The sequence below is a fragment of the Myxocyprinus asiaticus genome, chromosome 36 (genome assembly GCF_019703515.2).
Source record: "Myxocyprinus asiaticus isolate MX2 ecotype Aquarium Trade chromosome 36, UBuf_Myxa_2, whole genome shotgun sequence".
NCBI classification, from domain to species: Eukaryota; Metazoa; Chordata; class Actinopteri; order Cypriniformes; family Catostomidae; genus Myxocyprinus; species Myxocyprinus asiaticus.
Window position 1 is genome coordinate 24,753,790 of NC_059379.1, and position 27,545 is coordinate 24,781,334.

Sequence of the window (27,545 nt, forward strand, 5' to 3'; positions counted from 1 at the left end):
TATGCCAGAAAACTGTGTTGATTCATACAGCTGTAACGCTTACGTGAGTCTGTGGCTCAGTGGTGGTCACCCTCAGATAGAAGATGGAGTGGTATCCCGGCAAGTTTTGGGGAGTGCTTGGGGCTACTGCTATTATTACACGTCCTCCTCCATTCGAGTCAAAGCCTGCCCAGGCGGTTACTATGTCTACGAATTTGTAAAACCACAACATTCGTGTTCAGCGTACTGTACAGGTACTTTGGCTTGATATAAACTTTTGGTCTTATCATGCATTCCACATGTTTAATCAGTTTTCATTCATGTTTTAAATTTCCAACCTCTTAGATATCAGCACTCTGTCCCAGACAGATTCCTCAACAAATCCAGCCATGGTGACCAAATTCAGCATGCCCTTGTGTAAGTTACCAGAGAGTCGATGAATGTACTATACTCTGAATATATTCATGAACTAAAGGCCACTCTCATATTTGTGGAGTTTGCCATATACACATGTACATCAACTTGTGTTGTTATCTGTAAAAGAGTTATTGTTTTGTCCCAGATTCAAAGTGCACCAGGAAAGAAAGTAGAACAGAATTATTATGAATTAAGTTAAATGTCAAATGAATCGCATCCTTCATGAAAATGTGTTTATGGTCTTAACAGCTACAATCAACACCAATTTTGACCCGTGCTATAACTACAAAAGTCTTGATAATGAATGGAGAAACACACGCAGTTACTGGAGTATACAACATGATGACACCATTGCTGAATGGGACGGCTGGTATCGACTCTTTATTAATGGGATGAGTGCTGAGATGCCTGAGTGGTGTCTGAATGATATGACATGTGGTGGTTACAGCCCTCTATGGCTTGGTGGCTCTCATCCACATCTAGAAGACGGAGTTGTTACTCTTGAAGTCTACGGCAGCTCTCGAAACCAGCAGTGCAGTTCCTACAGATCCAGTCCAATCCAAGTCAAAGCGTGTCCTGGCGATTATTATGTCTATGAACTTTCCAAACCAAATGTGGCAATCCCAGCCCCTGTATATTGTGCAGGTCCAGTCATTCCCCTTTATATTTATATTCTTATTTTTAACATTTATCTATTGATGTCTTAAATGCTTAAAAAAAATAAAATAAATACAAATAAAAACAATTTTTGCAACTGTCAGCTATTTCTGGCTCTACAATTTATATATACTTTACATATATAAAAAAAATTCTTTTTTTAATCACATAATTCAATTTTATTTACAGTTGCTTTCACTAGTCCAAGTGTCGACCCCTGTGACAGCTATACCAGTCTGGACGAGTCTTGGAGATCCCCCAGCTATACTTACTACTCCTATCATTATTATTATTACTATTCAATGTGTGATTATAATGTCAACTGGAATGGCTGGTACAGACTCTTCTCTCAGGGTCAGAGTGCTCAGATGCCTGAGTCATGTGTAACTTCTGGCTCGTGTGGCACTTCTCATCCATTGTGGCTCAATGGCACTCACCCACAGCTGGAAGATGGAGTGGTCACTCGACAAGTCTGTGCTTCTTCTTGGAGTGACTGTTGCGGTTACAGGTCCCATCCCATACAAGTGAAAGCCTGTCCAGGGAATTACTATGTCTATGAGTTTGTCAGTCCAACATTTTGTTCAGCGTACTGTGCAGGTAGACACATTTATTCATGTAAAATGACTGACTATTTGATATGGTTTATAATTTGTATTACTGATGGTAATATAAAACACTCCCTTTCTCAGAGGTTAGAAGCCTAGACCCCTCAACAACAACAACAGAGACAACAACAATCACAGAGTCCACTTCATCTCTGCCCATCACAACCACTGGTAATGTACTCATTTATTTACTTCAACTGGCATTAGAGCTCTGTCTCTTTTTTTCTAGAACACATTTTCACTAATTAATTAATGTTTACAATTCATTTCACCACTAAAGAAATGTGTAGAGCTCTTAATTAACTGTTCTAATATAATATATATATATTTTTTTTTACATTTTAAAATGTAAAAATAAGTGTTACGTTTGTTCAAAAGCAATAGGTTTTGCATTTAATTATTTAAAAAAAAAACTGTCAAAGAGCCGTTGAGAGTAGACATGTAAAAACTTTTTTTTAGCATTAGTAGTGATATTTCGAAGGATATTTCTGAGGAATAACACCACACTTTTGCATTAAGTCACTGTCGTTTAGGAACCGAGAACCTCTAAATGTAGGTTTATTTATTCGTTTTTGTTGATAATAACTGATATATCTAGGTTATACCTTTTTTATTCATGTGCATGGATGATAATTTTTAAGATGCATTTGCAGTTTGTTTTTACTTTGATGAATGCATGAATTGAAAAAAAAAATTGATAGATGTAGTTACAAAAATTATGCAAAAAATATCTCTTAAGTTATCTAATATATATATATATATATATATATATATATATATATATCATACATTTCCATTTCACATGTATTAGGTCAGGGTTTCCCAACTGCGGGGTGGAGTGGAACTGCAGGGACAATTGTAGGGGATTTGTGAGATTGTGATTGAAATGTCAATGCTGAATTCCAGTTATTTTATTTGCATTTCCAGTTATTTATATACAGAACTTATTGTGTGTTGTTCCAAGCTCTCCTATATCAAATAATATATGTATACCCCTGTTAAAAACGAATTTGAACTTTTTGGATGCTCAAGTGCAACATGACTCCAAATTGAACTCTGCCATGAACATTCATTTGGGAAATAGAAAATTGTAAATTTTGTATTCCTTTCTTGATGACAGCTACTTTGGACAGCCTCATTTATGATCCTTGTGACAACTTTACATCTCTGGACCGTCCCTGGAGAGCCACAAATGAAAGTGGATTGTATATTTGTGATGAAAATTTCTCCTGGGATGGATGGTACCGACTTTTCTACAATGGGATGAACATCCGTATGCCAGAAAACTGTGTTGATTCATACAGCTGTAACGCTTACGTGAGTCTGTGGCTCAGTGGTGGTCACCCTCAGATAGAAGATGGAGTGGTATCCCGGCAAGTTTTGGGGAGTGCTTGGGGCTACTGCTATTATTACACGTCCTCCTCCATTCGAGTCAAAGCCTGCCCAGGCTGTTACTATGTCTACGAATTTGTAAAACCACAACATTCGTGTTCAGCGTACTGCACAGGTACTTTGGCTTGAAATAAACTTTTGGTCTTATCATGCATTCCACAGGTTTAATCAGTTTTCATTCATGTTTTAAATTTCCAACCTCTTAGATATCAGCACTCTGTCCCAGACAGATTCCTCAACAAATCCAGCCATGGTGACCAAATTCAGCATGCCCTTGTGTAAGTTACCAGAGAGTCGATGAATGTACTATACTCTGAATATATTCATGAACTAAAGGCCACTCTCATATTTGTGGAGTTTGCCATATACACATGTACATCAACTTGTGTTGTTATCTGTAAAAGAGTTATTGTTTTGTCCCAGATTTAAAGTGCTCCAGGAATGAAAGTAGAACAGAATTTTTATGAATTAAGTTAAATGTCAAATGAATCGCGTCCTTCATGAAAATGTGTTTATGGTCTTAACAGCTACTATCGGCACCAATTTTGACCCGTGCTATAACTACAAAAGTCTTGATAATGAATGGAGAAACACACGCAGTTACTGGAGTATACAACATGATGACACCATTGCTGAATGGGACGGCTGGTATCGACTCTTTATTAATGGGATGAGTGCTGAGATGCCTGAGTGGTGTCTGAATGATATGACATGTGGTGGTTACAGCCCTCTATGGCTTGGTGGCTCTCATCCACATCTAGAAGACGGAGTTGTTACTCTTGAAGTCTACGGCAGCTCTCGAAACCAGCAGTGCAGTTCCTACAGATCCAGTCCAATCCAAGTCAAAGCGTGTCCTGGCGATTATTATGTCTATGAACTTTCCAAACCAAATGTGGCAATCCCAGCCCCTGTATATTGTGCAGGTCCAGTCATTCCCCTTTATATTTATATTCTTATTTTTAACATTTATCTATTGATGTCTTAAATGCTTAAAAAAAATAAAATAAATACAAATAAAAACAATTTTTGCAACTGTCAGCTATTTCTGGCTCTACAATTTATATAAATACTTTACATATATAAAAAAAATTCTTTTGTTAATCACATAATTCAATTTTATTTACAGTTGCTTTCACTAGTCCAAGTGTCGACCCCTGTGACAGCTATACCAGTCTGGACGAGTCTTGGAGATCCCCCAGCTATACTTACTACTCCTATCATTATTATTATTACTATTCAATGTGTGATTATAATGTCAACTGGAATGGCTGGTACAGACTCTTCTCTCAGGGTCAGAGTGCTCAGATGCCTGAGTCATGTGTAACTTCTGGCTCGTGTGGCACTTCTCATCCATTGTGGCTCAATGGCACTCACCCACAGCTGGAAGATGGAGTGGTCACTCGACAAGTCTGTGCTTCTTCTTGGGGTGACTGTTGCGGTCACAGGTCCCATCCCATACAAGTGAAAGCCTGTCCAGGGAATTACTATGTCTATGAGTTTGTCAGTCCAACATTCTGTTCAGCGTACTGTGCAGGTAGACACATTTATTCATGTAAAATGACTGACTATTTGATATGGTTTATAATTTGTATTACTGATGGTAATATAAAACACTCCCTTTCTCAGAGGTTAGAAGCCTAGACCCCTCAACAACAACAACAGAGACAACAACAATCACAGAGTCCACTTCATCTCTGCCCATCACAACCACTGGTAATGTACTCATTTATTTACTTCAACTGGCATTAGAGCTCTGTCTCTTTTTTTCTAGAACACATTTTCACTAATTAATTAATGTTTACAATTCATTTCACCACTAAAGAAATGTGTAGAGCTCTTAATTAACTGTTCTAATATAATATATATATATATATATATGTTTTTTTTTACATTTTAAAATGTAAAAATAAGTGTTACGTTTGTTCAAAAGCAATAGGTTTTGCATTTAATTATTTAAAAAAAAACTGTCAAAGAGCCGTTGAGAGTAGACATGTAAAAACTTTTTTTTAGCATTAGTAGTGATATTTCGAAGGATATTTCTGAGGAATAACACCACACTTTTGCATTAAGTCACTGTCGTTTAGGAACCGAGAACCTCTAAATGTAGGTTTATTTATTCGTTTTTGTTGATAATAACTGATATATCTAGGTTATACCTTTTTTATTCATGTGCATGGATGATAATTTTTAAGATGCATTTGCAGTTTGTTTTTACTTTGATGAATGCATGAATTGAAAAAAAAATTGATAGATGTAGTTACAAAAATTATGCAAAAAATATCTCTTAAGTTATCTAATATATATATATATATATATATCATACATTTCCATTTCACATGTATTAGGTCAGGGTTTCCCAACTGCGGGGTGGAGTGGAACTGCAGGGACAATTGTAGGGGATTTGTGAGATTGTGATTGAAATGTCAATGCTGAATTCCAGTTATTTTATTTGCATTTCCAGTTATTTATATACAGAACTTATTGTGTGTTGTTCCAAGCTCTCCTATATCAAATAATATATGTATACCCCTGTTAAAAACGAATTTGAACTTTTTGGATGCTCAAGTGCAACATGACTCCAAATTGAACTCTGCCATGAACATTCATTTGGGAAATAGAAAATTGTAAATTTCTATTCCTTTCTTGATGACAGCTACTTTGGACAGCCTCATTTATGATCCTTGTGACAACTTTACATCTCTGGACCGTCCCTGGAGAGCCACAAATGAAAGTGGATTGTATATTTGTGATGAAAATTTCTCCTGGGATGGATGGTACCGACTTTTCTACAATGGGATGAACATCCGTATGCCAGAAAACTGTGTTGATTCATACAGCTGTAACGCTTACGTGAGTCTGTGGCTCAGTGGTGGTCACCCTCAGATAGAAGATGGAGTGGTATCCCGGCAAGTTTTGGGGAGTGCTTGGGGCTACTGCTATTATTACACGTCCTCCTCCATTCGAGTCAAAGCCTGCCCAGGCGGTTACTATGTCTACGAATTTGTAAAACTGCAACATTCGTGTTCAGCGTACTGCACAGGTACTTTGGCTTGAAATAAACTTTTGGTCTTATCATGCATTCCACAGGTTTAATCAGTTTTCATTCATGTTTTAAATTTCCAACCTCTTAGATATCAGCACTCTGTCCCAGACAGATTCCTCAACAAATCCAGCCATGGTGACCAAATTCAGCATGCCCTTGTGTAAGTTACCAGAGAGTCGATGAATGTACTATACTCTGAATATATTCATGAACTAAAGGCCACTCTCATATTTGTGGAGTTTGCCATATACACATGTACATCAACTTGTGTTGTTATCTGTAAAAGAGTTATTGTTTTGTCCCAGATTTAAATGTGCTCCAGGAATGAAAGTAGAACAGAATTTTTATGAATTAAGTTAAATGTCAAATGAATCGCGTCCTTCATGAAAATGTGTTTATGGTCTTAACAGCTACTATCGGCACCAATTTTGACCCGTGCTATAACTACAAAAGTCTTGATAATGAATGGAGAAACACACGCAGTTACTGGAGTATACAACATGATGACACCATTGCTGAATGGGACGGCTGGTATCGACTCTTTATTAATGGGATGAGTGCTGAGATGCCTGAGTGGTGTCTGAATGATATGACATGTGGTGGTTACAGCCCTCTATGGCTTGGTGGCTCTCATCCACATCTAGAAGACGGAGTTGTTACTCTTGAAGTCTACGGCAGCTCTCGAAACCAGCAGTGCAGTTCCTACAGATCCAGTCCAATCCAAGTCAAAGCGTGTCCTGGCGATTATTATGTCTATGAACTTTCCAAACCAAATGTGGCAATCCCAGCCCCTGTATATTGTGCAGGTCCAGTCATTCCCCTTTATATTTATATTCTTATTTTTAACATTTATCTATTGATGTCTTAAATGCTTAAAAAAAATAAAATAAATACAAATAAAAACAATTTTTGCAACTGTCAGCTATTTCTGGCTCTACAATTTATATATACTTTACATATATAAAAAAAATTCTTTTTTTAATCACATAATTCAATTTTATTTACAGTTGCTTTCACTAGTCCAAGTGTCGACCCCTGTGACAGCTATACCAGTCTGGACGAGTCTTGGAGATCCCCCAGCTATACTTACTACTCCTATCATTATTATTATTACTATTCAATGTGTGATTATAATGTCAACTGGAATGGCTGGTACAGACTCTTCTCTCAGGGTCAGAGTGCTCAGATGCCTGAGTCATGTGTAACTTCTGGCTCGTGTGGCACTTCTCATCCATTGTGGCTCAATGGCACTCACCCACAGCTGGAAGATGGAGTGGTCACTCGACAAGTCTGTGCTTCTTCTTGGGGTGACTGTTGCGGTCACAGGTCCCATCCCATACAAGTGAAAGCCTGTCCAGGGAATTACTATGTCTATGAGTTTGTCAGTCCAACATTCTGTTCAGCGTACTGTGCAGGTAGACACATTTATTCATGTAAAATGACTGACTATTTGATATGGTTTATAATTTGTATTACTGATGGTAATATAAAACACTCCCTTTCTCAGAGGTTAGAAGCCTAGACCCCTCAACAACAACAACAGAGACAACAACAATCACAGAGTCCACTTCATCTCTGCCCATCACAACCACTGGTAATGTACTCATTTATTTACTTCAACTGGCATTAGAGCTCTGTCTCTTTTTTTCTAGAACACATTTTCACTAATTAATTAATGTTTACAATTCATTTCACCACTAAAGAAATGTGTAGAGCTCTTAATTAACTGTTCTAATATAATATATATATATATGTTTTTTTTTACATTTTAAAATGTAAAAATAAGTGTTACGTTTGTTCAAAAGCAATAGGTTTTGCATTTAATTATTTAAAAAAAAACTGTCAAAGAGCCGTTGAGAGTAGACATGTAAAAACTTTTTTTTAGCATTAGTAGTGATATTTCGAAGGATATTTCTGAGGAATAACACCACACTTTTGCATTAAGTCACTGTCGTTTAGGAACCGAGAACCTCTAAATGTAGGTTTATTTATTCGTTTTTGTTGATAATAACTGATATATCTAGGTTATACCTTTTTTATTCATGTGCATGGATGATAATTTTTAAGATGCATTTGCAGTTTGTTTTTACTTTGATGAATGCATGAATTGAAAAAAAAAATTGATAGATGTAGTTACAAAAATTATGCAAAAAATATCTCTTAAGTTATCTATATATATATATATATATATATATCATACATTTCCATTTCACATGTATTAGGTCAGGGTTTCCCAACTGCGGGGTGGAGTGGAACTGCAGGGACAATTGTAGGGGATTTGTGAGATTGTGATTGAAATGTCAATGCTGAATTCCAGTTATTTTATTTGCATTTCCAGTTATTTATATACAGAACTTATTGTGTGTTGTTCCAAGCTCTCCTATATATGTATACCCCTGTTAAAAACGAATTTGAACTTTTTGGATGCTCAAGTGCAACATGACTCCAAATTGAACTCTGCCATGAACATTCATTTGGGAAATAGAAAATTGTAAATTTCTATTCCTTTCTTGATGACAGCTACTTTGGACAGCCTCATTTATGATCCTTGTGACAACTTTACATCTCTGGACCGTCCCTGGAGAGCCACAAATGAAAGTGGATTGTATATTTGTGATGAAAATTTCTCCTGGGATGGATGGTACCGACTTTTCTACAATGGGATGAACATCCGTATGCCAGAAAACTGTGTTGATTCATACAGCTGTAACGCTTACGTGAGTCTGTGGCTCAGTGGTGGTCACCCTCAGATAGAAGATGGAGTGGTATCCCGGCAAGTTTTGGGGAGTGCTTGGGGCTACTGCTATTATTACACGTCCTCCTCCATTCGAGTCAAAGCCTGCCCAGGCGGTTACTATGTCTACGAATTTGTAAAACTGCAACATTCGTGTTCAGCGTACTGCACAGGTACTTTGGCTTGAAATAAACTTTTGGTCTTATCATGCATTCCACAGGTTTAATCAGTTTTCATTCATGTTTTAAATTTCCAACCTCTTAGATATCAGCACTCTGTCCCAGACAGATTCCTCAACAAATCCAGCCATGGTGACCAAATTCAGCATGCCCTTGTGTAAGTTACCAGAGAGTCGATGAATGTACTATACTCTGAATATATTCATGAACTAAAGGCCACTCTCATATTTGTGGAGTTTGCCATATACACATGTACATCAACTTGTGTTGTTATCTGTAAAAGAGTTATTGTTTTGTCCCAGATTTAAAGTGCTCCAGGAATGAAAGTAGAACAGAATTTTTATGAATTAAGTTAAATGTCAAATGAATCGCGTCCTTCATGAAAATGTGTTTATGGTCTTAACAGCTACTATCGGCACCAATTTTGACCCGTGCTATAACTACAAAAGTCTTGATAATGAATGGAGAAACACACGCAGTTACTGGAGTATACAACATGATGACACCATTGCTGAATGGGACGGCTGGTATCGACTCTTTATTAATGGGATGAGTGCTGAGATGCCTGAGTGGTGTCTGAATGATATGACATGTGGTGGTTACAGCCCTCTATGGCTTGGTGGCTCTCATCCACATCTAGAAGACGGAGTTGTTACTCTTGAAGTCTACGGCAGCTCTCGAAACCAGCAGTGCAGTTCCTACAGATCCAGTCCAATCCAAGTCAAAGCGTGTCCTGGCGATTATTATGTCTATGAACTTTCCAAACCAAATGTGGCAATCCCAGCCCCTGTATATTGTGCAGGTCCAGTCATTCCCCTTTATATTTATATTCTTATTTTTAACATTTATCTATTGATGTCTTAAATGCTTAAAAAAAATAAAAAAAATACAAATAAAAACAATGTTTGCAACTGTCAGCTATTTCTGGCTCTACAATTTATATATACTTTACATATATAAAAAAAATTCTTTTTTTTAATCACATAATTCAATTTTATTTACAGTTGCTTTCACTAGTCCAAGTGTCGACCCCTGTGACAGCTATACCAGTCTGGACGAGTCTTGGAGATCCCCCAGCTATACTTACTACTCCTATCATTATTATTATTACTATTCAATGTGTGATTATAATGTCAACTGGAATGGCTGGTACAGACTCTTCTCTCAGGGTCAGAGTGCTCAGATGCCTGAGTCATGTGTAACTTCTGGCTCGTGTGGCACTTCTCATCCATTGTGGCTCAATGGCACTCACCCACAGCTGGAAGATGGAGTGGTCACTCGACAAGTCTGTGCTTCTTCTTGGGGTGACTGTTGCGGTCACAGGTCCCATCCCATACAAGTGAAAGCCTGTCCAGGGAATTACTATGTCTATGAGTTTGTCAGTCCAACATTCTGTTCAGCGTACTGTGCAGGTAGACACATTTATTCATGTAAAATGACTGACTATTTGATATGGTTTATAATTTGTATTACTGATGGTAATATAAAACACTCCCTTTCTCAGAGGTTAGAAGCCTAGACCCCTCAACAACAACAACAGAGACAACAACAATCACAGAGTCCACTTCATCTCTGCCCATCACAACCACTGGTAATGTACTCATTTATTTACTTCAACTGGCATTAGAGCTCTGTCTCTTTTTTTCTAGAACACATTTTCACTAATTAATTAATGTTTACAATTCATTTCACCACTAAAGAAATGTGTAGAGCTCTTAATTAACTGTTCTAATATAATATATATATATGTTTTTTTTTACATTTTAAAATGTAAAAATAAGTGTTACGTTTGTTCAAAAGCAATAGGTTTTGCATTTAATTATTTAAAAAAAAAACTGTCAAAGAGCCGTTGAGAGTAGACATGTAAAAACTTTTTTTTAGCATTAGTAGTGATATTTCGAAGGATATTTCTGAGGAATAACACCACACTTTTGCATTAAGTCACTGTCGTTTAGGAACCGAGAACCTCTAAATGTAGGTTTATTTATTCGTTTTTGTTGATAATAACTGATATATCTAGGTTATACCTTTTTTATTCATGTGCATGGATGATAATTTTTAAGATGCATTTGCAGTTTGTTTTTACTTTGATGAATGCATGAATTGAAAAAAAATTGATAGATGTAGTTACAGAAATTATGCAAAAAATATCTCTTAAGTTATCTAATATATATATATATATATATATATCATACATTTCCATTTCACATGTATTAGGTCAGGGTTTCCCAACTGCGGGGTGGAGTGGAACTGCAGGGACAATTGTAGGGGATTTGTGAGATTGTGATTGAAATGTCAGTGCTGAATTCCAGTTATTTTATTTGCATTTCCAGTTATTTATATACAGAACTAATTGTGTGTTGTTCCAAGCTCTCCTATATCAAATAATATATGTATACCCCTGTTAAAAACGAATTTGAACTTTTTGGATGCTCAAGTGCAACATGACTCCAAATTGAACTCTGCCATGAACATTCATTTGGGAAATAGAAAATTGTAAATTTTGTATTCCTTTCTTGATGACAGCTACTTTGGACAGCCTCATTTATGATCCTTGTGACAACTTTACATCTCTGGACCGTCCCTGGAGAGCCACAAATGAAAGTGGATTGTATATTTGTGATGAAAATTTCTCCTGGGATGGATGGTACCGACTTTTCTACAATGGGATGAACATCCGTATGCCAGAAAACTGTGTTGATTCATACAGCTGTAACGCTTACGTGAGTCTGTGGCTCAGTGGTGGTCACCCTCAGATAGAAGATGGAGTGGTATCCCGGCAAGTTTTGGGGAGTGCTTGGGGCTACTGCTATTATTACACGTCCTCCTCCATTCGAGTCAAAGCCTGCCCAGGCGGTTACTATGTCTACGAATTTGTAAAACCACAACATTCGTGTTCAGCGTACTGCTCAGGTACTTTGGCTTGAAATAAACTTTTGGTCTTATCATGCATTCCACAGGTTTAATCAGTTTTCATTCATGTTTTACATTTCCAACCTCTTAGATATCAGCACTCTGTCCCAGACAGATTCCTCAACAAATCCAGCCATGGTGACCAAATTCAGCATGCCCTTGTGTAAGTTACCAGAGAGTCGATGAATGTACTATACTCTGAATATATTCATGAACTAAAGGCCACTCTCATATTTGTGGAGTTTGCCATATACACATGTACATCAACTTGTGTTGTTATCTGTAAAAGAGTTATTGTTTTGTCCCAAATTAAATATGCTTCAGGAATGAAAGTAGAACAGAATTTTTATGAATTAAGTTAAATGTCAAATGAATCGCGTCCTTCATGAAAATGTGTTTATGGTCTTAACAGCTACTATCGGCACCAATTTTGACCCGTGCTATAACTACAAAAGTCTTGATAATGAATGGAGAAACACACGCAGTTACTGGAGTATACAACATGATGACACCATTGCTGAATGGGACGGCTGGTATCGACTCTTTATTAATGGGATGAGTGCTGAGATGCCTGAGTGGTGTCTGAATGATATGACATGTGGTGGTTACAGCCCTCTATGGCTTGGTGGCTCTCATCCACATCTAGAAGACGGAGTTGTTACTCTTGAAGTCTACGGCAGCTCTCGAAACCAGCAGTGCAGTTCCTACAGATCCAGTCCAATCCAAGTCAAAGCGTGTCCTGGCGATTATTATGTCTATGAACTTTCCAAACCAAATGTGGCAATCCCAGCCCCTGTATATTGTGCAGGTCCAGTCATTCCCCTTTATATTTATATTCTTATTTTTAACATTTATCTATTGATGTCTTAAATGCTGAATTTTGTAACTGTCAGCTATTTCTGGCCCTACAATTTATATAAATACTTTACATAAAAAAAAAAAAAAAAAATGTTAATCACATAATTCAATTTTATTTACAGTTGCTTTCACTAGTCCAAGTGTCGACCCCTGTGACAGCTATTCCAGTCTGGATGAGTCTTGGAGATCCCCCAGCTATACTTACTACTCCTATGATTATTATTATTACTATTCAATGTGTGATTATAATGTCAACTGGAATGGCTGGTACAGACTCTTCTCTCAGGGTCAGAGTGCTCAGATGCCTGAGTCATGTGTAACTTCTGGCTCGTGTGGCACTTCTCATCCATTGTGGCTCAATGGCACTCACCCACAGCTGGAAGATGGAGTGGTCACTCGACAAGTCTGTGCTTCTTCTTGGGGTGACTGTTGTGGTTACAGGTCCCATCCCATACAAATGAAAGCCTGTCCAGGGAATTACTATGTCTATGAGTTTGTCAGTCCAACATTCTGTTCAGCGTACTGTGCAGGTAGACAAAGTTATTCTCATAAAACTACTTGCTTGTTTTTTTTATGTGGTTTGTAATTTACATAACTATTGGAAATATAAAACACTCCTCTTCTCAGAGGTTAGAAGCCTAGACCCCTCAACAACAACAACAACAGAGACAACAACAATCACAGAGTCCACTTCATCTCTGCCCATCACAACCACTGGTAATGTACTCATTTATTTACTTCAACTGGCATTAGAGCTCTGTCTCTTTTTTTCTAGAACACATTTTCATTAATGAATTAATGTTTACAGTTCATTTCACCACAAAAACATATGTGTAGTACTCTTAAGTAACTGTTTTGATATAATGTTTTTGAAATTGTGAAAATAAGTGTTATTTTATTCAAAGGCAATTTGTTTTGCATTTAATTTCGAAGGGTATTTATGAAGAATACAATGAATTTGCATTCATTCACTAATTTCTTAATTTATGTAATATTTATACCTTACATTTCCTTTTCACATCAAACGTTCAAACATTTGCTTGGTGTCTCACTATGGGAAATGCCTCAGGCATGATAGACAAGGGAAGCATCAATTACCCCCCACCTGTCTGAATGGCAAACCAATCACAGCTATAATAAGGAGCCCACCCCCTTCCTATATAAACTGCTGTGAAGCCCTAAAATGGCATTCTTACTCTCTTCCCTGTGAAGACTTTCCTCAGCATCAGGGCTGCACTACTTTCAGTTCATAGACCAACCATTAAAATTAAGGATAATGTTGCCGAACGTAGCACAGTCAAATTTTTGTGATTGTGATTTGGTGGAGATATATAAATGTGCCTCAGCTAAGCTTAACATTTCGCTTGGCCAGCGCAGTAGCGGTACTAGCTGGTAGGGCGCCCTGGGCGAAACCCGATTCAACACGCTCCCGAAGTTGTTGACAACTTCCCAGTTTGACAACTAGCCCTGTCTCCACTATAATGTATATTAAGCAGAAACTAATTCATTTTTTTCACGTATCTCACCACTGCACCTTAGCCATAACAGACCCATGTGCTGAGCTCAATTGCACTGATGACGAATGGTGTGGGGAGAAAGATGGATTCTATGGCTGTTTATGTAACAAGAACCATCCCCGACCAGACCCTGACTATTATGGTATGATTAATGAAAAAAAAAAAAAAACAGTATATACTTTTTATTTTGATACTATTTGCTTTTTATCCTCTTAACTTTTCCATGGCATCTAATTTTTATCTTCTTGTTTTCTCAGATTCCTTTGAAATTTGTGAGAGCAGTTCTGGTTTCCTCTCTCTGTCCCGTTGTCAGCTTTTTGAGGATGGTATTCCTGCTGAAAATCTACACCTCAGTGATGCTAACTGCAAAGGAACTGTCCAGAATGGCAGAGTGGAGTTCCATTTTGATAGCAAAGACCACCTCTGTGGTACAAATCTTGTGGTAGGCTATAATCAATTTCCATACAGTCTAATAGTCTCTCATATCTTTTAACAAAATTCAAAGACTAATTCTGGTCGAAAGAACACGGCTTAATCTTAATTACACACATGATCACGTACAACCCTCCCAATGATTAATCAAAAGGTTTTTATTTTCCACACAGCAGTATTGCTTTTACAACACCACTCAGATTCAAATTATGCTGAATTTTTCAAATATTTTTTTACTACTATGCAGGCTAATGGCACACACTTTATCTATGAGAATGTTATTTTGGGTGAGGTGGAATCAACTCAACTCATCAGCAGGAAGAGACATCTGAAGTTGCCTTTCTCCTGTATATATTCTCAAAGCCAAACATTTTCCATGAATGTGCACATCAATCCTCTGGAAAGGTAGGACATACTACTTAAATTTCTCTTAAATTTCTCTTTTGTAAGTCGCTTTGGATAAAAGCATCTGCCAAATGAATAAATGTAAATGTAAATGTAAATTATTACTGGTGAAAACACAAATATGCTCTGTTCTAAAACATAGTGAGCTGCCTACGTAGGCAGTATTTTAGGTATTATAGGCACACTAAAATCACAAAGGCTGTTCCAAAATGTAAACTTAATAATGCTGCTTTCTTACTTTGTTTACTTCCTTGGCTCATTTTGCCTCATCTGACCCAAAAGATACCTGGTTTTGCTCAAATTCTAAACCGCCAGTGCATGTATCCTTCACAGAGAAGGCAGTTTTAGAATGCATCACAACAAGCTCTTTGAAAAATACAGTCCAAGATGGCGGACAAGGCGAGAGAACTGTTGACTATAAATAAACGTAATAAATATGTAATTAATAGTTCCGCGTAATAAAAATGTATTATTTTACCCAACGTTTGTGTGTACTATGTATTTTACATGCTTATTAGAGTATCTTGTCTTTAACTTATCAACAGTGCTGGATAGATTACTTTTGAATTGTAATCTGGTACTGATTACAAATTACATAACTAAAAATTTTAGTCAGTAATGTAATCTCTTGGATTTCATTTGAAGGTAATCTAATCTGATTGCTTTTGGATTATTTTTTTTACTACTTCTGACCTAATTCTTGTTTATTCGATGTCATACGCATTTGAGTTGGAAAAGCTTGTACCATTTTGACAAATATGATATGATATGATTCTTGTGTGTTTTACTATCTATTTGTCTGTTTCTGAATTAAATAAAGGCACTTACAATTTTCTTCGGAAATTTTGGCATTACAAACAGCATCTAAACAGATCTGACTAGTTATATTTGTGAATCAGCGTCTTAAAAGTTGTAGCACAAGTGCATTCATGTACATTTTTGAAGCTGAGTACAAAAGCAATTTGCGAAACTAAAACTAACTTTACCACAGCAATGTAATTGGTTCGGCATTTATGTGTGAGTAACAGTTTCATCTTCAATGTAATTATGGCTGATGGCTAGTAGGCCCTACATTTCTGACCAAGAAATATGACAAAAAACCCTGACCATAACCTACATCTAAAATTAGAGGGAAATAATAGGTTGATAAGAATGTTGTATAAGTCCCTAACCCTAGCCTTTAATCTAACCCAACATTGACCGTATAGCTGTCTGCAGGTCTGAAGGCAGCTCACTAGGTTTTGGAACAGAGCTATTATATCCATAAAACGTGTAGTTGAGTTTAATATATGTATAATATATTATAATATTGCATCTGTTCATAAATGTTTAGATTTGTGGTAAACAATTGCATAATATTTGCACTGAACATTTCAACAGCGTTTTGCACAGGACGCTTCCTGCTGGTCAAGGCATATATAAGGTCAGGATGGTTCCATATCAGGATCCTGAGTTTTCCCAACCCTTCACTGGTAGTGTGAATGTGGAGGTGAATCAGCTGATTTTTGTGGAAGTTCTCGTGGATGGGATTGATGGCCAACAGTTTGCAATGTTGATTGACGCATGTTGGGCAACACCTGTGAATGACCCTCATTATCATGTCCGCTGGGACCTCATTGTTGGAGAGTAAGAGACTATGCTTTTTTTGCCCACTAACAGACAACTAAATTTATAGGGCAAAGTTTCTTATGAGCATAAAAAATATATAACTTTTGATACTTACTTTTAATCAGGTTTTCATTTTATCTCAGCTTAACATTTTAAAACATGCATTGCTGATACGATTACATATAGCCTGAATTACAGTCATGAGGCCTAGTGCAAAATGTAATAATGAATGGGTTGCCTTCCCCTCCCAGAGCCTCAATGAGAAGGCCAAGTGTAAGTTCAAACAAAAATGCACCAATTTAAACTTTGTTAATCTGTGTATCATTCGTTCATTTCATATTCAATTTGGAATTCAAAATCAGAAAACAAAAAAACGACTTATTTCATTATTTGTTTACAAAACCAATATTAAAAAAACAAATAATGACTTGTTTTTCCTAATTTCGATTTAATGCTCAAGTTAAAAATAGGACAATGGAAAAATAGCCATGGGACACTGTGTTTTGATTATTTGATTTTACTAATATATGGCTTGAAAATTTGATTTGCACATCTGGGTGGACCTGAAACACCCCTTTCTTCTGATTGAAGACCGTCATCTGCACCGTCGTCTTCCTCAATGCTGTGAGACAGAATAAAAGTCCTCTGCTGTTTAATTGTTCAGATGAATTAGTCTCAGTTAATATTATATTCTTTACCATTTATTCTCCAAAACTCGCCACGTTTATTGAAGCTGAGCTATCTCTCTCATCAAGTAGTCAGACCCAGTGCCTACATATAACTGTAAAATGTTCACTGAATGCAGACAGGGTTTCGTCTTCATGCGATTCAGCATTAGGACAATCATTGCCACATGATGCAATTTATAAGAGCGATACAAACACGCATGCACACACTCACACATTATTAAGATGTTTATTAAGATTGATCCCTCGCTCTGTATGCCAAATGTCTTCTCACAGTTATCCTTCTTGTTTTATTCATTTATAAGTGGTACCATGCAGTGCAGCTGATCAGTTGGGCACTGATGATTCACACTGCACTGGACAGTCGGCTGTAGTTGGGTCTGGCATTCGCTGTTAGGGTGACCAGGCTTCACTTTAAAACCCAGGACAGTCCCGAGTTTACAAGTCATGTACTGCATCACTGTGGACTTACAGTTAGGACACCCTTTATCCTAATAATAAGTCTAAGGCAGCTATAGTTTGATTGCTTTAAATAAGCGTTTTAAATTGACATCAGTGTTTCGTACATTTTTTAAATGAGAAATCATCAAAGAGTAATGAAAGAATCTGTTTATTTTCATTTTACATATTGCAGTGCAATGAACAAAGCAAGTTGCGGTTCAGGGAAAATACAGACTTAACATAGGGTGCATCCAAGACAGATGAGCATTCATGCCAGTGAATTATAACAGCTACAACAGTAAATAACAAATTATAAATAATAATAACAACAAATAGCTAAATTTGAAAGATGTTATTAAATGTAATATTTAATATATGACAACAAGTATTTACATGGCAGCGAAAAGTGCTAATTTCAAGCTCAGATCATTCCGACATCCATGTTTTTGAATGGGAATATGGGTGGCCTTTACCTACTGGGTCGTATAGGCAGCAGTTTTGTGTGCCTTTTATTATCAGAAATGTGAAGGCTATGTGTAAATGCTTTTTTTAAATTCACTGGTCGAGCTTTTGAGAGATGAGCATTCATGAACTTCCTTTAGCATAATTTCCATGATGAGCAAGTCCCTCACACCTAAACTCCCAGAGCGGGGTAAAGTTAGTTTTAAGTTAGATCTTTTTGGGGATATTCGGTTTCTCGTACCCGTGCTCTCTGCCGGCAGCAAGTTTGCAAAGATTTCGCACACTTGGCTTGATGTTATGGTATATACATATAAATGGTTTATAACTATAATATACAGACATGAAACACTGCACTCAGAATTGTCAGTTGGTGTGGCTGCAGAATTATGACTGAAAATGCTCTGATGGGCTTTCATTGCTTAGCGTACTTAAGGGACCATCTGAAAATTCCACTCACTATTAAACACAGACGTGTCCAATCACTCATTCAGCTGAAGTGCAAGTTAAACAAACATAAAACATTAAAAGTACACTTTTATATTCCAAATTTTGTAGTAGGTTGCCTGTTAATAGACTGAGCTGCTACAAGTGAGCTTTTTACAATAAATCCAATAATATGAATGCAGTATTAGCTTATTTTCAAAAAAAAAAAAAAAAAAAAAAAAATTAACCAAAATGTTATCTCACATTCCAAAGGTTGTAAGTTCCCAGTAGATAGACTGATTTACGACAGGTGAGATTATTACAGTAAATCCAATAATATGAGGACAGTATTAGGTTATTTTAGGATACATATCATAAACATTCCTGTAAATGTTACTTACACATTCCAAAGGTTATTGTAACTTCCCAGTGGATAGACTGATAACTGTAATAATCTCACCTGTAGTAAGTCAGTCTATCTACTGGAAGCTTACTACAACCTTTGGGATGTGACAATAATGGGTGTGGTGGTTCAGCAGTTAAGGCTCTGGGTTACTGATCAGAGGGTTGGGGGTTCAAGCCCCAGCATTGCCAAGATACCACTGTTGGGCCCTTGAGCAAGGCCCTTGACCCTATCTGCTCCAGGGGCACCATATCATGGCTGACCCTGTGCTCTGACCCCAGCTTAGCTGCCATATGTGAAAAAAATAATTTCACTGTATTTGTTCAAATGAATGTGTGATAAATAAATAAAAATTATTAAGGCAAATATCAAAACTAACTTTACCCCGCAGTTAAATGTAAGCCTTCATGTCTTTACAATATAGGCGTATGCTTCAATAGTCTTATGAATGTATGGTTGTTTTTGTCATCTCATTTGAAACCATACCTTTTCAAACCGAAACAACGTCAAAGACAGCAGGTTTATGTTTAGGGCTGTCTGATAAATCTGACTACTAGACAGAGTTAGCTCAGCTGCAATAAACTTGGTGATTTTTGAGGAATAAATGGTAAATAATTTAATATTAACTGAGACGAATTCATCTGAACAATTAAACAGCAGGGAACTCATTGAGGAAGATGACAGTGCCGGTTGACCAATCAGAAGAAAGGGGGCATTTCAGGTCCACCCAGATTTGTGAATTAAATAATCAAAACGCACAGTGTCCCGTGGCTGTTTTCCTAATGTCCTATTTTTAACTTGAGCATTAAATCGAAATTACGAAAAACAAGTCATTATTTGTTTTTTTAATATTGGTTTTGTAAATGAATAAAGAAATAAGTCGTTTTTTGTTTTCCCGATTTTGAATTCCTAATTGAATAAGAAATGAATGAATGATACATGGATTTTTGTCTTTCTGTTGATTTTTTTTTTCAACCAGCTTTCTTTATTGTACTCTTCAAATTCTTTTGTTTCCCATGCATAGTTATTGAAGTTTATGATATTAACAGTATTGTCCAAATATTCTCAGGTGCCCCAATCCAAAAGATGGCACAGTGGATCTGCTGCAGAATGGTGTGTCCACTTCAGGTCGTTTCTCCTTCAGAATGTTTGCATTCACTGCAGACTCATATAAGATTTTCCTGCATTGTTCTGTTCACCTTTGCCTTCTGAAAAACAATGACTGCCTAGCGGTGAGTTGGTGAAACTTTTCTAATCCATGATTCACATTAATATTTCTTGTTTTTACCGATGTGGATGGAACAGGATTGAATTGATGAGATAGTTTTCAACAAAAAAGTCGTAAATCGATATTATATCTAAAATGTAACATTGAATACTTATTTTGGAAAAAGAAAAATCAGGTTTGTTACAGTACTCAAAGAAGCCTATAGACATATAGAAGATAACCCACATTATAGTTCTGCTTTGTTGGCCAATATAGCCTAATTTTGACCTCAAAAGTAGGAATCAGTTTATAAGCTGATAAGGTTAAAACTTTCAAGAAAGAGACATACAGTTGCCCCAAAGAGTATTTGGAGACTTAAGACACACCTAAAAAAATTATGAATGTCATTGCTATATATAACAAAATATCAAACAAAGTGGCACTTATTCTAAAGAAAGAAATTAGATTTAAAATCATAAAATTATAAGGTATACTGTTCGAAATTAAGATGTATTTGGTCCCTTTCTGTTGTCAAAATGTTAATAGAATGTGTTTATAGTTAAAGTGATGAACTACAACTATGGATACTCTGCTAGGGCACCTGTGTGAACTTGAGGGGAGCTAACTTCATATATCCACTAAAAATCACCTTGGGAGGCCTGGGTAGCTCAGCGAGTAAAGACGCTGACTACCACCCCTGGAGTCGTGAGTTCGAATCCGGGGCGTGCTGAGTGACTCCAGCCAGGTCTCCTAAGAAACCAAATTGGCCTGGTTGCTAGGGAGGGTAGAGTCACATGGGTTAACCTCCTCGTGGTCACTATAATGTGGTTCTCACTCTCGGTTGGGCGCGTGATGAGATGTGCATGGATGCCGGAGAAAAGCATGATGCCTCCACACGTGCTAGGTCTCCGTGGTAACGCACTCAACAAGCCACATGATAAGATGTGCGGATTGACGGTCTCAGACGCGGAGGCAACTGAGATTCGTCCTCCACCACCCAGGTTGAGCGTATTAGGAATTGGGCATTCCAAATTGGGGAGAAAAAGAGGAGAAAATAATAAAATAAAATAAAATAAAAATCACTTTGAAAATAGTTGGTTTAAAGTGATTGCAAAAATGGCTCAAAAAAGTTTGTTTTAAGAAATCTCTTAAGAAGTCTTGCATCATTTGTTTAAAGATGACATCAATTTGATATTTTGCTATCTAATGCAATGACTAATAAATAGGGAAGCCCATTTTTGCCCAGTCAAATAAAAAAAATCCAGCACACAAGTAATTTATTTTGAGATATTATTTCATTATTTTGATAATATCTCATTATTTTGAGATAATATCTCAATATTTTGAGATCTCATTATTTTTAGAAAATATCTTAGTATTTTGAGAGAATATCTCATCATTTTGAGAAAATATCTCAATATTTGAGATAATATTGCATTATTCCAAGATTACACTTCAGAATAATTTCATAATATCTGAAATTATTGATTGAGTTAGTATTCAGGGTATCGACCACCTAACTTTTATATTGTGTAGGTCCCCCTCGTGCCGCCAAAACAGCGGCAACCTGCATCTCAGAATAGCATTCTGAGATTATATTCTTCTCACCACAGTTGTACAGAGCGGTTATCTGATTTACCATAGACTTTGTCAGTTCGAACCAGTCTGGCCATTCTCTGTTGACCTAGAAAATCGCATGGATGATTGTTGGTGTCATACAGGCTGGTTTGAATATTTCTGTAACTGCTGATCTCCTGGGATTTTCACACACAACAGTCTCTAGAATTTACTCTGAATGGTGCCAAAGAATGGCCAGACTGGTTCGAACCGACAAAGTCTACAGTAACTCAGATAACCACTCTGTACAATTGTGGTGAGAAGAATATGATCTCAGAATGCTATTCTGAGATGCGGGTTGGCGCTGTTTTGGCGGCACGTGGGGAACCTACACAATATTTGGCAGGTGGTTTTAATGCTGTGGCTGATCGGTGTATATATTGTTCTGGATAGACTACTTTATATTATCTCAAAATAATGAGATATTATCTCAAAATAATACATTATTATCTTAATTTTTAGATATTGTCACAAAATAATGAAATATTATCTCAAAATAATGAGATATTATCTCAAAATACTAAATTATTATCTTGAAATTTTTAGATATTATCACAATGAGATATTATCTCTAAATAATGAGATATATCTCAAAATAATGACTTTTGTGCTGGATTGTTTTTGTTTTTTGTTGACGTGGCGGAAACGGGCTTCCACAAATATATTTTAAATCTGCTCTCAGTAAATGTTTTATGTATGTCGAAGTGACTTACATTGGCTTTCAGTGACACCTAGTGGCCTGGAAGCTGTTTCATTCAAACACAGTTGTTTTCAGTTACCAAAGCATTGTAGAAATTCACTATGCACTGTAAGCCAGGATTTATTTAATCAGTGAATGAAAGTGTCCAGTAACAGGGCAGTTACTGAGATTAAATGTGAAGTGTGTAACTTTTTTGATGTCAAAATATGTTCTACTTTCCCAGTTTATTGTTCATTGACAACTTTAAGTAAGCCATTCGTTGGTTTACCTCCCCCAAAAGTATAAACCCTTCAGGCACTATCAAAACAGTAGATGTTTATATTTTGAGCTGCCTGCTCAGCTCCACCCATCCCTTTCTATCTCAGCCTATAGCATGAGTTTGGGGCGTGGCTACTTGAACTAGCTTTTCAGCTGGGAGAATATGAACAACCATGGCTGAATTGTACAGAGGAAAAGAAATTTAGATTCGTCTACAGATGTTAAAGCCAAAATTAGAAGACTTGCTAAAAGACTCGGAGACAAAAAAATGGAGTAAAACAAGGTGAAGGAAACACACCACCAATGATGTGATCACTCTGGCAAATGGGAGCGGCAATAATGGGATTGCCCTATGATTGTAATTCCGTTTGGTGCCACAAGTAGTGCAGAAATTACACACTTCACCTTTAAACAAGTAGTATTCAGCTGGTCACGTGGTCCTAACATGGCTGCCTCCATGAGGGCGCCCCTGCCCCATGTAGAATAAAAGAGGTTTTATAAGGTTACTGATATGACTGAACTCTTCATCTCACATGAGTGGTCATGATTTAATACATATGTTTCAATATTACTATTAATTTGTTAAGAAGTAATATTTTTTAATGAGGAAAAAAAATTCTGAGTGCACCTTCAAGTGTAGCTAAAGAGTCTAAAAGCTTTTTGGGGCCACTGTATATAGGTAGAAATGTGGAGGAGTTTCTCCAGATTGTTTACATACTGTATCTCTGCAGATGGATATAGTGATCTTTTGTCCATTGAACACCACATATGAATCAGGGTTCTTGTCACTCTTAGACACCAGATTAAACCTGGCTTCAATAATATTGACAGCTCCAAGCAGTAGATCATTGGTTATTTTCCTGAACTCTAGGTGACCTCCATAGCAATTACAATTCCCCCCAAAATTAGCCATTGATTCATTAGGATTAGATAGATGAATCAAATACCAGAAATACAACAATTTTATTATAATGGTCACGTCCTGTTGCAACATGCGTGGTTGAAAGCACAATGTTAGATTGTTAAGATACTGTCCTCTGCTATTTTAGGACTATTCTGTTTGTTGGGCCTCATGTATTCAGATAGAAGACAAAGGCAGGCCTAGCAGTCGTAAAACCTAACTCAGCCCCCACACATTCCATGTCGTAAATTTTACTGATATAAATCGTGCCAAAATCAAACAAAGGGAGTCCAAAACAGACTACAAATCCATGAAGCCTTGCTCACTAAAGGATCGAACTCTCAACTCCTATTGGATGAGGCACACAACAGAACGTCCCTCAAACATGACATCATCAGGAGTTGAAATACCTCTGAAATGTTTCGTGAGTTGCTTCCAGCGACTTTGTTCACCGAATATAGACGTAGTTTTTTTTTGCTGCTCTCCGGTGCAACCTCGTGGCACAAGGAAGTGATGTCCGACTTGAAACTGTGGCCATACAATCTCCATCTCGCTGGACGAGTTGAGATTACTCTGTGTTCCACCAAACACTCTAACGGATCCGGAGGAGACCGCTGAGCAATTCGCATCTTCATCTGTTTGCCTACAGAAGTGAAGAGATTAAAGATTTCTCTTCCATCTTCAATCAAGTCGACATTTCTGAGTTCTCCACCAGCCCGCCGAGAATCAACAGCCGTACCGCCCGCCGACAATCAACAGCCGTACCGCCCGCCGACAATCAACAGCCTTACCGCCCGTCGACAGAGCGAGGAAACGGCCTCCCGTCATCACACGAGCCTCAAGGAACCGGGTCAAAGTTAAAGGACAAAACACTTTCTACCTGTGTCCTCATGCGATTCAAGTAAGAGGTTTACGTCTGGGCAGAGATAGAATATTATAGTGTGTTATTCTTGTGTTTCAAGGTTTTTGCTTGTACAGTTTACGGACCGCCATGTCCGCTCATTATTAATACTCAGGGTATTAATTATCACAAATTTGTTTTGCTGTATTGTGGTCCAACCAAATTGGATTGTGCAATTTCGCCATCGCGGGTGAGACAGAAGTTGTAAGTCGTTAGTTTATTGACTGCATTGTATTAATTATTAATTGATATTACTGCATAAATAAACTTTGTTTATATTACAAAGAGAAGTGTTTTGGTTTGTTTTGCATACGCCTGTGTCATGCTGACGGGATGTCAGTGCTCGGATTCAAACCTTCATTCATTGATTTTTTTTTTCCCGAAAATCGATATTCTTCAGATGTCGATTTTCCTAAGAAAACAATCTAATATTGAGACTGTTTTACTATCTGGTTATTAGTCCCTGATTTCAGGGTGGTGCCCCGTCAATGTTAATCCTTATTAATATTCTATTGATTTTTGATAATTGATAATCATCTTTGATGATTGTTGAATTTGAATGATCAATAAGCTAGTGTTAATATTAATTAATGTTTCATCGATGTTAACAATTAACGATTATCTTTGATAATTGTTGATTTAAAGGATTTAAAAAAACTAACATTGATTCTCATCAATGTTTTATTGATTTTAATAATTAATAATTATCTTTGTTAATTATTAATTATTGCTAATAACCAAACTTGCTCCTAAACGTAGCACACTACATTTACTGGAGCCCCATATGAGGTTTTAATGAGTTAGATTCAATTAATTAATTTAAATATTAATTAATAACTACAGAAATAATTATTAATTGTTTCTGATAGCAACACTGATCTAAACAACCAGTAAAGCCCTACATGTTAATATAATATTATACATTTTCAAACTTTTTGGAATTTAAAATAAACTTGCTTAAATATTGTCTTTTAGCACTGTAACCCAGGTCACCAGAGGAGAATACCCAGGTCTGTAGATTTCCATGACACAGCTTCCATAACTATGGGTCCTCTGATCTGGTCTGATGGGAAAACTGGTAAGAATTTTCTCTTTTAAAAATGACTTATGTGATCTTTATTCATTATATACTGTACACCGATCAGCCACAACATTAAAACCACTGACAGGTGAAGTGAATAACATAGATTATTTAGTTACAATGGCACCTGTCAAGGGGTGGGATACATTAGGCAGCAAGTGAACAGTCAGTTCTTGAATTTCATGTGTTGGAAGCAGGAAAAATGGGCAAGCGTAAGGATCTGAGTGACTTTGACTAGGGCCAAATTGTGATGCCTAGACGACTGGGTCAGAGCATTACCAAAACGGAAGGCCTTGTGGGGTGTTCCCGGTATGCAGTGGTTAGTACCTACTAAAAGTGGTCCAAGGAAGGACAACTGGTGAACCGGTGACAGGGTCATGGGCGCCCAAGGCACATTTGATGCACGTGGTGAGTGAAGGCTAGCCCATCTGGTCCGATCCCACCGAAGAGCTACTGTAGCACAAATTGCAGAAGGCAGGCCAGCAGAGGCGGTATGATGCTCTGGGCAATGTTCTGCTGGGAAACCTTGGGTCCTGGCATTCATGTGGATGTTACTTTCACACGTACCACCTACCTAAAGATTGTTGCAGACCACATACACCCCTTCATGGCAACTGTATTCCCTGATGGCAGTGGCCTCTTTCAGCAGGCTAATGCGCCCTGCCACAATGCAAAAATTATTCAGGAATGGTTTGGGGAAAACAACAAAGAGTTCAAGGTGTTGACTTGGCCTCCAAATGGCCTCCAAGGTGTTGATCTCAATCCGATTGAGCATCTATGGGATATGCTGGACCAACAAGTCAGATCCATGGAGGCCCCATCTCGCAACTTACAGGACTTAAAGGATCTGCTGCTAACATCTTGGTGCCAGATACCACAGGACACCTTCAGAGGTCTTGTGGAGTCCATGCCTCAACAGGTCAGAGCTGTTTTGGTGGCACGAGGGGGGCCTACACGATATTAGGCAGGTGGTTTTAATGTTGTGGCTGATTGGTGTATATCAGCATTAAACATCACTGTATTACAATATATCTGTTCACAGATACATGGGTCACAGACCAAGTGAGGGCATCCAGGACCTCAGTTCTGTGTGGTTCTTTGATGGCTTTGCTTGTTTCTCTCTTGACTGTCCAGACCTTGTTTTAATATTTTCCTACAAATAGTAGGAAACATTTTAGATAGATCTGGTTGAATTATACACTGTACATATATCATAACTTAGTGTGTTGACCTTAGCTTGTTTACTTACAAACAAAACCTCATTATCTGAAATATTACTTGACATTTTTAAACTGTGATTATTATTATTATTTGTTTATTGATTAATTATTTGCTGAATGTGACATTCTTGATTATTCTTGATTATTAGGTTTTATAGCTAAAAAAATTAAATAAAAAAGGTTTATTTTGAAAGTTAAAATATTAACTGACCTGTGCTAATGTTTTGCTATTGTAATAAAATGTCAGATCAAAGTTTGTGTGTGTCCAGTTTGTATTTATGATAAATTATAAATTTAGCTGCAAACAGCAGTTCTAAGGTCCAGCACATGTATTTGGAGTGCACATGATGCATGCTTCATGCATCCCCCTACACACACACACACACAAATTTTATTTATTTATTTATTTATTTATTTATTTTTTAATAATAAACATGGTTGGAACACTTTGGTAACTCAATTTGAAACCACTTGACAAATCCATGCCCCTGAATGCTCAATTCAGA

At 37.1% G+C, this 27,545-nt stretch overlaps 1 protein-coding gene across 5 annotated transcripts; it reads left to right on the plus strand.

Annotated features, from left to right (window-relative positions):
- LOC127427172 (uncharacterized) lies at positions 1-27,272 on the plus strand. Of its 5 annotated transcripts, XM_051674612.1 has the most exons (30): positions 664-1,041; positions 1,243-1,650; positions 1,743-1,829; positions 2,779-3,165; positions 3,257-3,328; positions 3,578-3,973; positions 4,177-4,584; positions 4,677-4,763; positions 5,704-6,090; positions 6,182-6,253; positions 6,504-6,899; positions 7,101-7,508; positions 7,601-7,687; positions 8,614-9,000; positions 9,092-9,163; positions 9,413-9,808; positions 10,011-10,418; positions 10,511-10,597; positions 11,533-11,919; positions 12,011-12,082; positions 12,332-12,727; positions 12,900-13,307; positions 13,405-13,494; positions 14,317-14,436; positions 14,552-14,736; positions 14,974-15,131; positions 16,512-16,757; positions 20,224-20,386; positions 25,714-25,816; positions 26,862-27,272. In XM_051674612.1, exons 1-30 carry the CDS (start codon positions 789-791, stop codon positions 26,963-26,965), a joined length of 7,230 nt encoding a protein of 2,409 aa, XP_051530572.1. In that variant the 5' UTR covers positions 664-788; the 3' UTR covers positions 26,966-27,272. The 5 variants fall into 5 exon arrangements, with proteins under 5 accessions (XP_051530573.1, XP_051530572.1, XP_051530575.1 ...); XM_051674613.1 differs by lacking the exons at positions 664-1,041; positions 1,243-1,650; positions 1,743-1,829; positions 2,779-3,165; positions 3,257-3,328 and adding exons at positions 1-233; positions 325-396 and having other exon boundaries at positions 26,862-27,271; XM_051674615.1 differs by lacking the exons at positions 2,779-3,165; positions 3,257-3,328; positions 3,578-3,973; positions 4,177-4,584; positions 4,677-4,763 and having other exon boundaries at positions 26,862-27,271.
- The last annotated feature ends 273 nt before the right edge of the window (positions 27,273-27,545 follow it).

Coding starts and splice junctions, on each gene's coding strand:
- LOC127427172 (XM_051674612.1), top strand. CDS start 789: ATGAGTGCTGAGATGCCTGAGTGGTGTCTGAATGATATGACATGTGGT. Junction 14,437..14,551: donor ACCAGACCCTGACTATTATG/GTATGATTAATG, acceptor TTGTTTTCTCAG/ATTCCTTTGAAATTTGTGAG. Junction 25,817..26,861: donor CTGGTCTGATGGGAAAACTG/GTAAGAATTTTC, acceptor ATCTGTTCACAG/ATACATGGGTCACAGACCAA.